Source organism: Cheilinus undulatus, linkage group 11 (genome assembly GCF_018320785.1).
Source record: "Cheilinus undulatus linkage group 11, ASM1832078v1, whole genome shotgun sequence".
Lineage (NCBI taxonomy): Eukaryota > Metazoa > Chordata > Actinopteri > Labriformes > Labridae > Cheilinus > Cheilinus undulatus.
In genome coordinates this window covers 41558750-41572845 of record NC_054875.1, presented here as the reverse complement: position 1 = coordinate 41572845, position 14096 = coordinate 41558750, and the positions used below count along the sequence as shown (strand labels likewise).

The 14096-nt window shown below is 39.0% G+C and overlaps 1 protein-coding gene across 2 annotated transcripts in view; it reads left to right on the top strand.

Moving 5' to 3' along the window:
- The window catches only part of hspg2 (heparan sulfate proteoglycan 2), a 181626-nt gene that overhangs the window by 127074 nt on the left and 40456 nt on the right, over positions 1-14096 (top strand). For both annotated transcript variants that reach the window (XM_041799680.1, XM_041799678.1), the window contains 10 exons: positions 1126-1356; positions 1555-1668; positions 1762-1889; positions 2305-2391; positions 2542-2600; positions 3232-3396; positions 4235-4345; positions 5174-5274; positions 6992-7172; positions 11317-11376. In XM_041799680.1, coding sequence (XP_041655614.1) covers positions 1126-1356; positions 1555-1668; positions 1762-1889; positions 2305-2391; positions 2542-2600; positions 3232-3396; positions 4235-4345; positions 5174-5274; positions 6992-7172; positions 11317-11376 — 1237 coding nt within the window. The remainder of the gene's footprint in view (positions 1-1125; positions 1357-1554; positions 1669-1761; positions 1890-2304; positions 2392-2541; positions 2601-3231; positions 3397-4234; positions 4346-5173; positions 5275-6991; positions 7173-11316; positions 11377-14096) is intronic.

The window sequence follows — 14096 nt, the reverse complement described above, 5'->3', positions numbered from 1 at the left end:
CTCTGTTATGACACTTTGAATGACCTGTGGTTGATTGATTTTGGAAATTTACCTCACAATGAACAGAAACACAGCATGTAGCTGACTGTTAACTTTCAAAGTAGACGGTGACATCAGCTAAAAACAGACTGTATTGAAGTGAACTGCTTGGTGATTTTATATCGTTGTAGCTTAAGGGGGTGTGGCAATTCCTCACTGGGAATAATGACACGATGGATATTTGCCCTGCCCAAATAAACCCAGCCAGGAAAGACGTGAACAGCTTTCTGATGGTCTAAATCCAAAATTCAGTCACAAATAGATCTCAGTGTTTTCACATGATTACTGCAATATTACTCCAAAATATCTAGTGTGTTAAGACACAAATTTTGGATTTCACTTTACAGGGAATTTAAAAGCAGACTGTAAAATCCCAAAAGCCAATGTAATCAATGTTGAACAGCAATAAATAATGGTATCAACTGCGTAAAATATGATACTAATGCTCTGATGCAATGTGCATGCATTTATATCAATATCATAGATTTTATAAGCAAGGATATGCTTAAATGACGCCTGGGGAAGGTTTTTCAGGGGGGCTTGTAATTTCTGTGGACAGGTCTGTGTTAAACTGTTGAAAAGAAGGAGATTAAATGTTATTAGAACAGTGAAGAAGTCATTCATAGTGCAGAAATACACCTCTTTGTCCTTAGGGACACCAAAAATGGAGTTTCACATAGCTGCCTTTTCATCAACTTTCTTGCTTTTTTTAATGTTTTATTTACATTTTTTATCTTTATTTGTGGTGGCTGCTTAAATGAGATATATTCATGTTTTTCATGTAAATAATAACAAAAAGGATTCGATTCAAAATTATGTTATCATTTAAATTCATCCTTACAACCCATCCATGCCAGGTCACGCTTTAGCTGGCAGAAGCATTGTTGAGCAATTTCTGCTGTGAAATAAAAATTTCATTTGTCTATGACATTTAAAGCTCAGAGAAAAAGCTACTTGGTGGACTTTCAGTCTTCTAGGGCCAGTCATGAGCTACAGCACTGTCACTGCTGTATCAGTTGTTGCTTTTCAAAAAGTATGTGAATACAATGCACTTAAAACCATTAAATGTGCTCTTTTGGAAAACAGGAAAACTGGCGTCGTCTTGATGGCATGCCCGCCACCCGGGAGCACCTGATGATGGTCTTGGCTGATCTGGATGACATCCTGATCAGAGCATCCTACTCCACTGAGATGAGGTCCTCCAGTATTTATGACATCAGCATGGAGATCGCCGTGCCAAACTACAGTGGTCTGGCTCAGGCCCTGGAGGTGGAGCAGTGTCGCTGCCCGCCTGGATACCAGGGACTCTCCTGCCAGGTAATCCTTCAGTGAAGTTTAATTTTCACTGAATACAAAGAGTTATTTAACAGTTTTCTCACTATATGAAATACATTAATCCTGCAAGAGGCTATAGCTGACAGAAAACGAATGATACAAAACACAACTTTGTTTAAAGAAGTGGAGGTGTACTATGCTTTGTCTAAATGCTAACTGACATGTCATTGCCTCTTTAAGGACTGTGCTCCTGGTTACACTCGTACTGGAGGCGGTTTATACCTCGGCCACTGTGAGCTCTGCGAATGCAACGGCCACTCTGACTCCTGCCACCCTGAGACTGGCATCTGCACGGTACAAATGAGCAATATCACTCTCGTTATCGCTGCATTTAACCACCGTGACGAGCCAAACAGCTCCCTAAACGTGATTTATTTCTCCTTGCAGAGCTGCCTGCACAACACTCAGGGAGAGCTCTGTGAGCAGTGCGCCCCCGGTTTCTTCGGCGACCCCACTGCTGGCACTCCTGAGGACTGCCAGCCCTGCGCCTGCCCTCACACTGACCCAGACAACCAGTGAGTGCTGGCACAGATGCCAACAACTCACATTCCAGCTCCATTTATAGCTCAAGACATCTGTGTGTCCGCCTCACTTGCTCTTGTTTACAGCAAATTCTACTGTCATGTGAATCCTGCAGTTTGATTTATATCCACTATTAACCTGTTTTCTGCCAACTGCCATGAAATATTGAGTATCCAGTTCCCCTCTAAAACTAAAGTGAAGGACATTGAAGAAATAAAGCATAAATCTTTCAGATTGTGTTCAGGGGAAATGTTTTAGTTATTCTTTGATATTCATGCAAGTGTCTTAGAAATAGATAAAACATAAAATCCTTTAAATTCACAGCAAAATATGGACTTTTCTTGTTTTAGCTGATAATGAACCTTGCCTCTGCAGCATAGCTTAACATCTTGTCTCTTGTGTGCATAGGTTCTCTCCTACCTGTGAGAGCCTCGGTAATGGAGGCTACCAGTGTACTGCCTGTCAGCCTGGATACACTGGACAGTACTGTGAGCGGTAAGATCATGTTAAATAAAACAACTATCAATGTTATTTTAGATATCTAGTCTTCATAAACTCCCATAATAAAGAGACTTTCATCACACATGAGGATATGTTGCCTTTTCTATGTTTTTAAGTCTTATTTTATGTGTTTTTGTCCTTTAGTTGTGCTACTGGATATGTTGGAAATCCACAGGAGAGAGTGAAGTGTCGTCCATATGATGGTAAGATCACATTTCACTTTGGCAGATATGTAACCTGTCATTGGCCAGATTCCACGTCTGTCATCAGGTGGATCCATCTTGCAAAGCTTAAGCTGACACGCTTGTTCCTGGCTAGAGAAAAACAGGACTGATCAGCAGCATCAGAGAGGTGGTAGCTGTGGGCTTAAGGTGTTTTTCCTCTTCTCCTGTGTTGTTAAAGGGGGAAGAACAGCAGATATCCATCCAGCTAAATCATCTGGCATGTGCATTTAGAGGATAATAATGTTAAAAATAGGTTGAAACCATCCTTTTGTCTGTGCTCTTCCACATTTTTAAAACTGGTTAAGATCTGAGAGTCATCTAGGGTTAGCCAGCCTAAGAGGTGTGGTGTACTCATTTATGTGAGTGATGCCGATCTTCTAATCTAACTCTGATAGAGGGCAAAAAAGCATATCCTTTTCACAACATCTGACTCCTAGATTTGCTCCTGATAAGTTTTATCTAAAAACATGTTAGCACTGGACAGAGTCCATTCAGAAAAAACATGCCCAGCTTGCTGTACTGGATCGTGATACAACACTCCAACGCTGTTTGCTTTCATATTCTCGGAGAGCATTCCTGATGAGTTTGCCATGACCTTTGCTCTGTGCAGATGCAGCCTCCCTGGTGGTGAAGGTTTATCCGGAGAGGGTCCTGGCTCCTCGGGGTGGGCCTGTCACACTCCGGTGTCAGGTGTCTGGCTCCCCTCCTCACTATTTCTACTGGTCCAGAGAGGATGGACGTCCCATCTCCGGCAGCGCTGACAGACGCAGACAAGGTGCAGCACTGACTCTACAAGAAATACAAATATATAAAGAAAAGCATACCCTGCAGATGCAAAATAATCTCAAACATTTCTATCAGAGTCAATTCTATGCATTTTTTTAAATATCATATTTATTGATATGAAAACAGGGAATTTAACATCAGAGTTTCTCTGAAATGTTGTGCCATGGAGTTTCAAAAACACCTTTAAATACCATGTAGAGAGCTGGGAGGGAGAAAGGATAAGACATGCCTACTCAGTCCTTCATGCCATAATCATGGAGTCTATGCTGCCTTTGCTGATTTGGTTAGTGGCCATAATGTAAAAAAAAAAATAAGGTAGACTTACCATAAGCTACCTCGGTGTTAAACCAAAGGTATACGTTTATGTAGGAGACACAATTTCCAATGTTTTCAACCTTGTTTTAAGAAAATCATGCTTTATTCAGAGTCTTAGGGGTAAGAACTTCACTACTCACAATCCTAGTATGTCACAGTGAAGCTGCTAATTTGCAGAGCCCGTTTTTACCGTGCTAATGTTCACTGCCCCGGGAATTGACCTCTGAAAAACTTGGTGGTCACTGTCGGGCTTTGTGTTGACCAAAGCTGGTACCACAAACACCACCTGCCTCCAGATCAGCCAGTCAAAAAATGAAGTTGTAGTAGCCTGGTTTCAACCTGTAGAGGGCAGCGGTTATGCATATTTCTGACAAAGTGTGTAAAATAGAAATGCTTCATAGTACACACAACACAAAATGCCCATTTACTTGGGGTTTTTTTTTCAGCTTATAAAATGAAAGATGATATGTATTATTGTATATATGACATCTGTTGTTCATCTATGTCTGCAGGAGCAGAGCTGTACTTCCCCAGCGTCCAGCCCAGCGATGCCGGCATCTATGTTTGTACCTGCACAGACCAGCGGAGCTCCAACAGGAGCCGTGCTGAAATTGTTGTCACAAGTGTGTAGTCTCTCCCTGCCATATCAGCGAATAGGTTTTCTTCCCATGCTGCTCGTGGCAACAGACTAAATAAGAACCATCTGTGGTTTAACACATGGGTTTGGTTATACACCGATTATTACGTAAGAGCTAATACTGCAGTTTAGTGCACTGTGGTGTTGTGTATACTTACGATTTGGACTTTCAGAGGAGGGCTTATAAGAAATACTGCAATCAAATTGTATTTTATGCATTTGGAATCTTTTTTTTTTTTTTACCACTGTTTTTTGAAATAACTTACATTTTGGTGTTTGTGGCCTGGGTTCAAATAGGGTCTCCATTTTAACTTTTCTTTAATAACTGTTTTAGTTCATTGATCATTGAAGGAAAAGGCTGGCTGAACAGGCTGAATAGAGAACAAAAATGTTTTATTGACGCTGTTGACTGATTTCTTCATAAAACCTGTGTTTTTCATTTGCAACGTGAAATTTAAGCACTGCACCACAACTTAGAGAAATTAAACTGGCTAAAAACATAGAAATAAATATAAAATATAAGATATGTGGGTAGATGTGAATCCCCATCTGAAGACAGAAGGTTTAATAATGAGTGGGATCTTGTAAGGTAATTTGATATAAATATTAGAATAGTAGAAATGGGATTAAATAAGAATATTATTTAAAAAGAGCATCCTGAATGAGCTGTAATGCAGCATGTTGAACACTTGAGATATTGCAAAGATAATTTCACAGTTTGATGAAGAGTCGGATTCTTATAGGGAGATAATTCCTGTTTTTTTTTACTGTTACTGTTGTGAAATGATCTGATTGCTGATCTACATTTCTACAGGTGCTGTTTCCAAACCCATTGAGGTGACAGTGGAGGAGCCTAAAGCCCAGACAGTGAGGGTGGGATCAACTGTCAACTTCATCTGCACTGCAAAGAGCAAGGTAAGACTCATCAGTAATCAATAATATTTCATTATGTTAGATTTCACAAGGAAAGTGAAAAAAGGAGCACCCTCCAAACAATAAACTTCTTATGGTGCATGACAAAAAAAGATGTATTTAAACGCAGACGTCAGCACTTAAAAATGTCCTTTAAAGCAGTTCATTGTTCATTGTAAGCCATGTGTGTCCCCTTGTTCTCAGTTTTTATGCTACACTAATGCCGGCCTTACACCAGACTCTACCAAGACTCTAAAAAGGCTGACATCTGAGACCCTCTCACATCTACAGACAGTCTATCGGCAAGTCCCTGAGTTTTTAGTCCCAGACTAAAAATTTTTCAAAGACCGAGGGTCACTAATTACAAGAGTAGAATACAGTTCCTTTTGAGATTATTTCCCATCATGCATCTGATCGAAATTCACAACAACAGTTTTTGGGCAGAGAAGTTAATATCTTGAGTTAATATCTCTTATAATCCAATGTTTTTAAAACATTTACATCGAGTAGAAACGCCAAAGCAACTTTGCATCTTGATCTGTGGTTTTTTTATTTTCAGCAGGAAAGAACAGGTGCTTGTGTCGACAGCTGCTGATTTTTGTGCTGCTAGTCCAGTGTTTCCAGTGCTTGGTGCCCTTTGTGCTGGAATCACGGTCAAATGTTTCTTGTTGCAGCACATCCAGATGAAAATAGCTCAGCTTGTGAAAAAGTCACTTTTCCTTCACTGACAAAATCAAGAAGAAGTAGGAACCAGGATAACAGCTTTGTCAACAACAATGGTGGTCGAGAAACTGTTCCAATTCCTTTGATAAGTTTGATTTCCACATCGATAGCAGCCGCTGATGCCAATGCAGGATTCCTTCACATTCTTTTAATTTTTTTCTTGAGGTACTTTATGTCCTTGAAATAAAGGCAAAAATAAAGCCCCATATAAACTTCATGAACAATAGTGAGTAAGGCATCGCTGCTTTTAGTGTTGGCAGGGCTTACACCATGTTTCAGAGCGCTTTTCACCAGTGTTACATGTTGCTCGATTACAAAAGCTGACTTCTGCTTTCCTTTGCAGTATCTGAAACATCCTTTTTAAAAGCTCCAAGTGCTTCATATTTCCTTTTTTAAAAGAGGAAATACCACCAAGAATTCATGATATAAATGTAAAGAAATCATGTCTTGGCATAGGCAGCATGATGTGGGATTAGATCTGGAAACTTTACTCTTTATTAGACAAGTCAGCTTCTCCTCTGCCATTATCAGAAGCCCTGCCTTTTCTTGGTTTCGATTGGCCAGTGGGGGGGAGTGACATCAATGAATGCAGCGCTGTGAACTGTTTTCAACTGAGAGCACTCTGTGATGCAGAAGGCATTTTTTTCTGCCCATGGTGCTGAATATAGAAAATGTTGGACTACATTGGCTCTGTATTGAAAATGAGCACTGCCAACACTAAAAATGGCTTTGAACAGCAGCCCTGAACAATGATAATAAGCACTCTGATACTGAGGTTGTGGACAATTCCTACTTAAACACAGGCTCTAAAAGCTCCAACAGTAACAAAGGAATATAGATTATTACAATTTTTCCCTATGATGCATTCCACTGAAAAGTCTTTGTAATAGAAGTACACATCGATGTGTGCTTCCAGATGTTGTAATGAAATAAATTAGAACAGCTGACCTCTTGTTAAGATGTTCTCTGTTTGTGTGTTTACTCGCTCTCTCCACAGTCTCCAGCCTACACCCTGGTCTGGACCAGAAAAGGCAACGGAAAGCTTCCCAACCGGGCCATGGACTTCAACGGCATCCTGACAATTCAGAACGTCCAGCCGGAGGACGCCGGCATCTATGTCTGCACGGGCTCCAACATGTTCGCCATGGACGAGGGCAACGCCATCCTCTATGTGCCAGGTTCGTGATCCTTGGCACCATAATCCATTACCCATCAACCCCCCCTTGCTACACCTACCAGCTCTGGCTCCTGTAGTTTCCCTCCCCCTTCCCTCCCTCTGGCTTGCAGTGGTGCATGCTTCTTTGTTTCACTGCATTTCCCATCATGCACTGCAAACACTCAGCTCTGGGTTAACAGCATAATAAGCTTGCTAACTATGCATGCTTTTGCCCTCTGCTTTAAAACATATCAGCCATGTTGCATCATCATCCTGCAAACCCAGCTCTTCCTGCTGCTTTTTTTTTTAACCCTTATGTGTCCACTGAGTGGCTTTTTCTGGACTTTATATGAAGAAATACAGCTTGTGGGTTTGGTTAAAACTAAAACTTCAGAGTGCAGAATTTCCAAGTAACAAATCAGGAAAAGAATGCAGATAAATCCAACAACTCATGGCGCATCCATGACAATCAGAGCAAATATGCGCTCTCTAGGAACAATGATTTGTGGTTGATGCTTTGGGCAAACTCTACTGAAGCTCCTGCAAATTTTTTTCTTTTCTGAATTAATCGGTGGTGGTTTGGTTGCTTTTCGGTCACTGGTAGTAGTCGCTGGTGTCTGCTGTTAGAGGTGCTGGATTCTGGTGTCCCTACTGGGCTCTTGGTGCCCCCCCTCCCCGCCTGAGCTGTAAGGTGTAAAGATGAGGAGGAGGAGCGTGGATGCCACGATTGGTGCTTAGCGACTCTGCGACTGACATTCAAAGAGGACTGTCTGAAAGGGAGAGGAACCGCTTTATTCCCGCTCATTTCTTTATATACATCATTGTTTTTACTCTGAAATGACTCTGCTGTGTTACTCTCCTCATGAATGAACAAAACGGTGCTATAAGCCATGGAGTTGGTTCAACTTGTGGTTAATTTCACTTTCTTATTTTGCTGTTTTAATGCTGTAATACCACTCCGTCAGTCTTTTTATTTCTGGATCTTTTTATCAATTGTTACTGGTCAGATTTAGGCAATGAAATAATCAAAATCTGACCCAAAATATAGAAAAAAGGGCATAATTTTGTCAATAATCGTCTAAATTGTATATTATGGTCTTCTTTTATTTTCATCCTGTAAGTGTTGTTGGCACATTTTCTTTTTTTTTATTTTACTTTGACTGAAATATGTACCCTGAAATGTTTCTATGAAATCAAATCCTTCAGAAATGTTAGATTTTAGTTGTCTTTTTGGTAATTTTTAAAGGGAATTGGCCATTTGAATGCAGTTAGCTTGCATGATGTGTGTTTACATTTAGATGATCTTCAAGTGTTTTTATAAGAAAGTATTTTTTTATATCATACACCTCAACAATCACAGGTCACATTAAAATATCTATAATACTTTTCAGTGACTGTTCTTTTATAATTTGTCCATTTATAACTCAGATGCTAAATGATTTACCCAAAGGTGCTTCTGTAAAGATTTTATTCATTTTTATGAACATTTATTTTGAATGAATACCAAACTGATGTAATGTTCACGTGTCACATTGTAATGTATTTATCTTAACTGTGAAAATATTTTGTGTAAAAGACAACATTGATTAAAATAACACCTGACAAAGGTTATATGTTTATTTGTAATGGGGCTCGTTTCTGTTAAATATCTCAGATTCAGGGCGACCACAAGCTGTATGTCAGCTTTTTAACTGCTGAAATGAAACAAAAGTTTCAGTGTTCAACTGCTTCCTGCTGCTAACCTGCATGTGTCACGTGTGGCTGCTTTGCTAACTTCATCTCACGTCACAGTCATGATTCTGAGTGTTTTATGTCATGATTTTTGAATTCACAGCATAGGAAGCACTTTGGAAAAATGTGTTTTGTGTTGTGGTTTGTTTCATAATAGAGATGCCCCGATTGATCAGATATGTGGTTGGAAGAGTTTAAATGAGTGCCTGTAGTCATCAGTCACCTCTGGTCTGTGGTTGCCTCATCATTCTGGCTCAATTTAAACTAAAATGCAGTGCTTTCAACCCTCAACTTAAAAAGGACTTATCTCTTACTCTTAAACATGGTGGTCAGTCACTCCTCTACTTTAAACAGTCTTGTAAGATCCCCCAAACTTCATAATTAAGTCCCATTTATTAGCATCAGTCCAGTCACTGTTTGGCAAAGGCAAAATATAATTAGGATATATTTAAATAATACGTTATGATAGGAAAATTAAGGTTTTGGTGAGAAATGAAAGGCGAACTTTGTTCCCTTCAATGCAGATGAATCGGCCCAGTTCCATGTCTGTCATCAGGAGGACTCGTCTTGCAAAGCTTCAAGCTGACATGCTGAAATCCTGGTCAGAGAATGACCGAACCAATCAGCATCATTCTAGACCATTTCTTTAGAGCCTCCCCTTTACTTGTATTTAAGAAGAGCTGAGAACTGCCTTGTAAAACCAAACAAGCTGAAACTGTTCATATAAAAATAAACTGATCGCGTTTCATTTGAATTTTATAAATTAAACTACACTGTGGAAACTTAATAAAATTCAGTTTAAATCCAACTCAAGCAACATGTTGAAGTTACTCCCTACAGTTGAGAGTTCTCTAACTGAGTCAATAACTTCATTCATGGTGCAAACAGTGTCCAAAGCCCAAAGGCATTCTGGGAAGACTCTGCAGATTTAGGCATGATTATCAAGTAATTAGAGTACAATGGCCAAAAAAAAAACACTTCAAATGATTAAATTCTGTTTACTTAAAGCTAAAAATGTGTTCAGTTAACTCAGAAAAATAGAGCTGAAATAGCTATTTTGGATTTTTAAGTTAGCACAACTCTTAAACATCCTTCAACAGTTTGGTCTTACAGTGCTCTGGATACAATACTGTCAAAAATCATACATTTGAATTGTTTCATAAAAAACAACCCTAGGAAAATTGGTTCTATGCTCCTTTTTCTATCAAAGGACCTTTTTAATCTATTTAATAAGTGTGTCCCCATGATTTTTATTAATAGGTGCAAATCTTATTTGAAATCCGTATTGCAGACAGTCTTTTGCATCCCCTGAGATCTTAGGCACCCCCTTTAGGGGGGAACCAATTGCTTAGTCAATGTGAAGGTAAGCAGGTAAACAATGGTGACTGCTGAAGAGCTTAGCAGGGATGTAGCTGTAGTGGCAGTTTTATCAGAACTGAACCTTTCTTTATTAAAAGAAGAACAAAGAACCGCACTGAAAGCTTTTCCTGTTGGAAAAAGTGTTTTTCTCTTCTTCCTTTTTGTTGCTCTGGCTCGTAATAAATTTGATCGACAGAGGGTTCATCCAGTCACCCTCCAAGTTTTTTTTTTTTTTTTTAATGGTTCTTTTCTGTCCAAACACCATCTTTGGGGAATTACCCAGATAGATTAAAAATAAATCTATTCCTATGCCATGATCATGTAAAACAGTCTATCTGGCTTGTCAGGTTATAAAATAATTACTTCAACCAAGTTAATGTTCTAAAACTTACCTTGCTAACTTTCATTTATTCAACTATTTGCAGTCTTTATCCTATTGAATAGACTTTTACAAATTAATTATTACTTTTGCACAGTAGGAAGCTTGTAGAATTGCTCATTGAGAGGTTTTTTTACTGCTTTGATGAACAAGGTTAGCTAAAGCATGTTATTGACAGAATAAGGATGACTTCTGTGCTGCTTCATCAGGTTACACTGCCACCTGCTGGAGGCCTCAGCCCATTACAATGCTAAGAAGACAGACCAACCACCAAACCAGTTGCTACATAGAAAAAATATGACAAAAATATGAAAAAATAAGAAGTTTATTGGGGCATCTCTATATTAAATGTAATTTAAGCATGAAATACCTCACAGCCCTGTGATTTTTTTCATATATCAGGTAAGTCCAATGTTTTAAATGTATTACAATGAATAAAGTGGCAACAGACATCATGGTTGAAAAATATCAGTGAACAAGTTTATAAAATTGAATAGAAAAAATAATTTGGTGCCACTTTATTTAATGTTTAACATGTTTTAGCTTGTTTGAAACGTGTGCTGCTTTTGTGAAACAACTGGACATTTCCATGGAGGCCTACGTTTAGAGATGGACAGGTAAACTGCTGTAACCCTGAAACCTGACCTATCAGTTTACCTGTCCCCCTCCCTCCCCTTCCTTCCTCCCACACCTCCAGAGGCCTCACAGACTCAGATGTTTTACACAGCGTATGAAATGTTTGAAGGACACAGAAAGCGTAAGTCCGCATGGGCATGGTTTCCCCTCTGACGGGCTCCCTGGAGGGACCCTCCTCTCTCACTCTCTCTCTGTATCATGCATGCAGTCATCTTCCAGCAGCATGGATGTATGGGTGGATTGGTAGAGCTCGTGTACAATCAAGCAAGCAGCGGCTGCAGGAGCTTTTTTGTCACTCGTGTACATCTCAAACAGGCCTTTTTAGGTTGAATTTAGCTTTAAATAGTATACTCATTTTTAGTATACTCATTATGAATACTGCCCCTTTTTAGAGTTGAATGCTTGTATTGTACATGAGCATTACCAGCTCCTGCCTGGTTCTTCGGGTTCATTTGGGTCCATCACTGCAGAAAAAATGCACTTTCATTCTTACGGGCAGCTCCTCTTGAATGTTGAGTCAAGTTCCCTTAAGTTAAAAGTGTCCTACATTTATAAAATTAGTATAACAATCAGAATTACTTAAAGAAATGGCAAACATCTTTATATCTGCATTTTAAAAGGAAATTGCAGGTGACAGACCAGTTATGCAAACTTGGATAACGTGAGAATTCTTCCTCTATAATGATCAGAAACATTAGAAATCCTTTCAATTAATGAATTTAAGTTGATGAAAGCTGTCACACAATCCGGTCTTACAAACAAGAAATTGTTTAAAGTTGACAGGATTAACTATACATCTTATACAAGCAGGTTAAACTAAACTTGAACCTTTAAAAGTAGCGTACCTATGCATTCTGGGTGACAGCGTCTCCACATTCAGACTCAAGAGATGTCCCTTTTCTTCTCACTTCCCACTTCCCCTTTCCCCCTTTCTTCTCAGGAAACTTTCCACACTTTCAGTAGTCATCATCTGGTCTTCAAACATCATACTGTGCTTAATACATCCCATCAGAACCGCTCCTCATCAGATCTGACTCTAGGTTATAGACTTAAGATTCCTAGTATCAGTGCATCAAACAGATGGAACAGCATGAACAAAAGATGAAATATAAGACAACATATTCCATCTTTTTTACCCACATTTAACATTTATAATGTTTGAAACCTTCCAGTTCTAAGATGCCTCTTTTTGCCCAGAAGCCCAGGCTGCACAACCTGCAGATCAGGGATTTACACTGTGCAAGGTGAAACCTGGGGGACATTTAAAGTACTAGATGAATAATTCTACTAGAGATGCACAATGTTGTTGTGATATTGGTAGTGACAGAGGTGAAATATCTGTATCAACAGATATGAATATTTCTGTCAGTATTTACAGCTGACATTTTGGTTATAAAAGCTGTAAACATTGGTCATACAAACAAGTCAGTCTCGTTTTAGGCTGGACCAACACACCTCCATCAGCTGAGTTCTGTTTTTCTTTTTTCTACCATCATTTCTTCCACTTCATAGTGTGTTTTAAGGTCTGACCTGTGGTAATTTGTTCAACCTCAAACTATAAATTGTGTGTTTTAAGAAGTGAAGTTTTAGGTCTGAACCACACTGAAATATTAGTGTCGATATCAGTATTAGCTAAAATTAATTTATGAATATCTGCATATTCGATAGCAGCAAAAATCCAACATCTAATTCTTACTCCGTTATCTTTATCGCTTTCAATTTTTGTTTTGCATCAACATATACAGGCATTTAGTGTTAATTTTTATTTTAATTGTATAAACTTGCACTGCAAACTATTAAAGCTAAGCATTTGTAGATATCTAATTTCTTCTATATATATCTCGTCACACTTAAAGATACGTGTGTATATTTCAGAAAGGAGGCGCTGTAATTTGCCAGTACTGCAAAGTTCCAGCTATAGATTAAAAAAAACTTTATTCACAAGAAATTTTTCATAAACAGAGAAAAATTTCAGAGGTCTAATCTAGGATTAGATCATGTATAGACCCATTTTAAAGTAGTGACACACAGTGGCTCACTTTAGCTGCATTAGCTTTAGCTAAAGCTAACATAGCTATGTAATTAATCTTTTTACATGAGTCAACGTAGCTATGTTAGCTTAAGCAACTTGAGCTTTAGCAAATGTAGCTAAAGCTAATTTAGCTTTCGTAACTGTCTTTGGCTTAAGCCACCTTCGCTGCGCAGCTACACAGCTCTGCTATCTATAGCTACATTACCTTTAGCATCATGAGCTTTAGCATGCATAGCTAAAGCTAATTTAGTTATATAGCTTATGTAGCAGCTTTGGAAGTTTAGCTGTATGTACGTAGCTATGTAACTTGTAAGGCTAACAGAGGCATCACAGATGAACTGTCTGAAGCCAGACTGTCTTGAAATATTAAATGCTGCACCTTTAATATAAGCTGCATTCACTTCAGGAGTCCAGCTGAATATCTCATTTCAGGACATAAAAGGCAGAAATGAGGCCTGAATTATTTCTAAGAAGTAAAGACAAATCTGCCAAGGAGGCTAGCAAATTTTACTTTTTGAGTGTTTTTAAATCAAATGTACAAACTCATTTAAATTTGGGTTCAGACTGTGCTATTAAGAGGCCTTCTGATCACACTTAGGCCTAAAATACTCCCATGCTCCAACAGGAATTTATGGACATGCACTTATGAAGCAATGTCAGAGTGAGGGGGCAGCACCCAGCGACCACCCTGAGCAGTTGGGGGCTCGACTCAAGGGAGCCTAGACAGCAGCCAGATACATTTTCCATACTTTGATCTGTACTGCCTTAAGCCAGCCAAAGCCCCAAGTCCCTGCAGACTGAGCCACTGC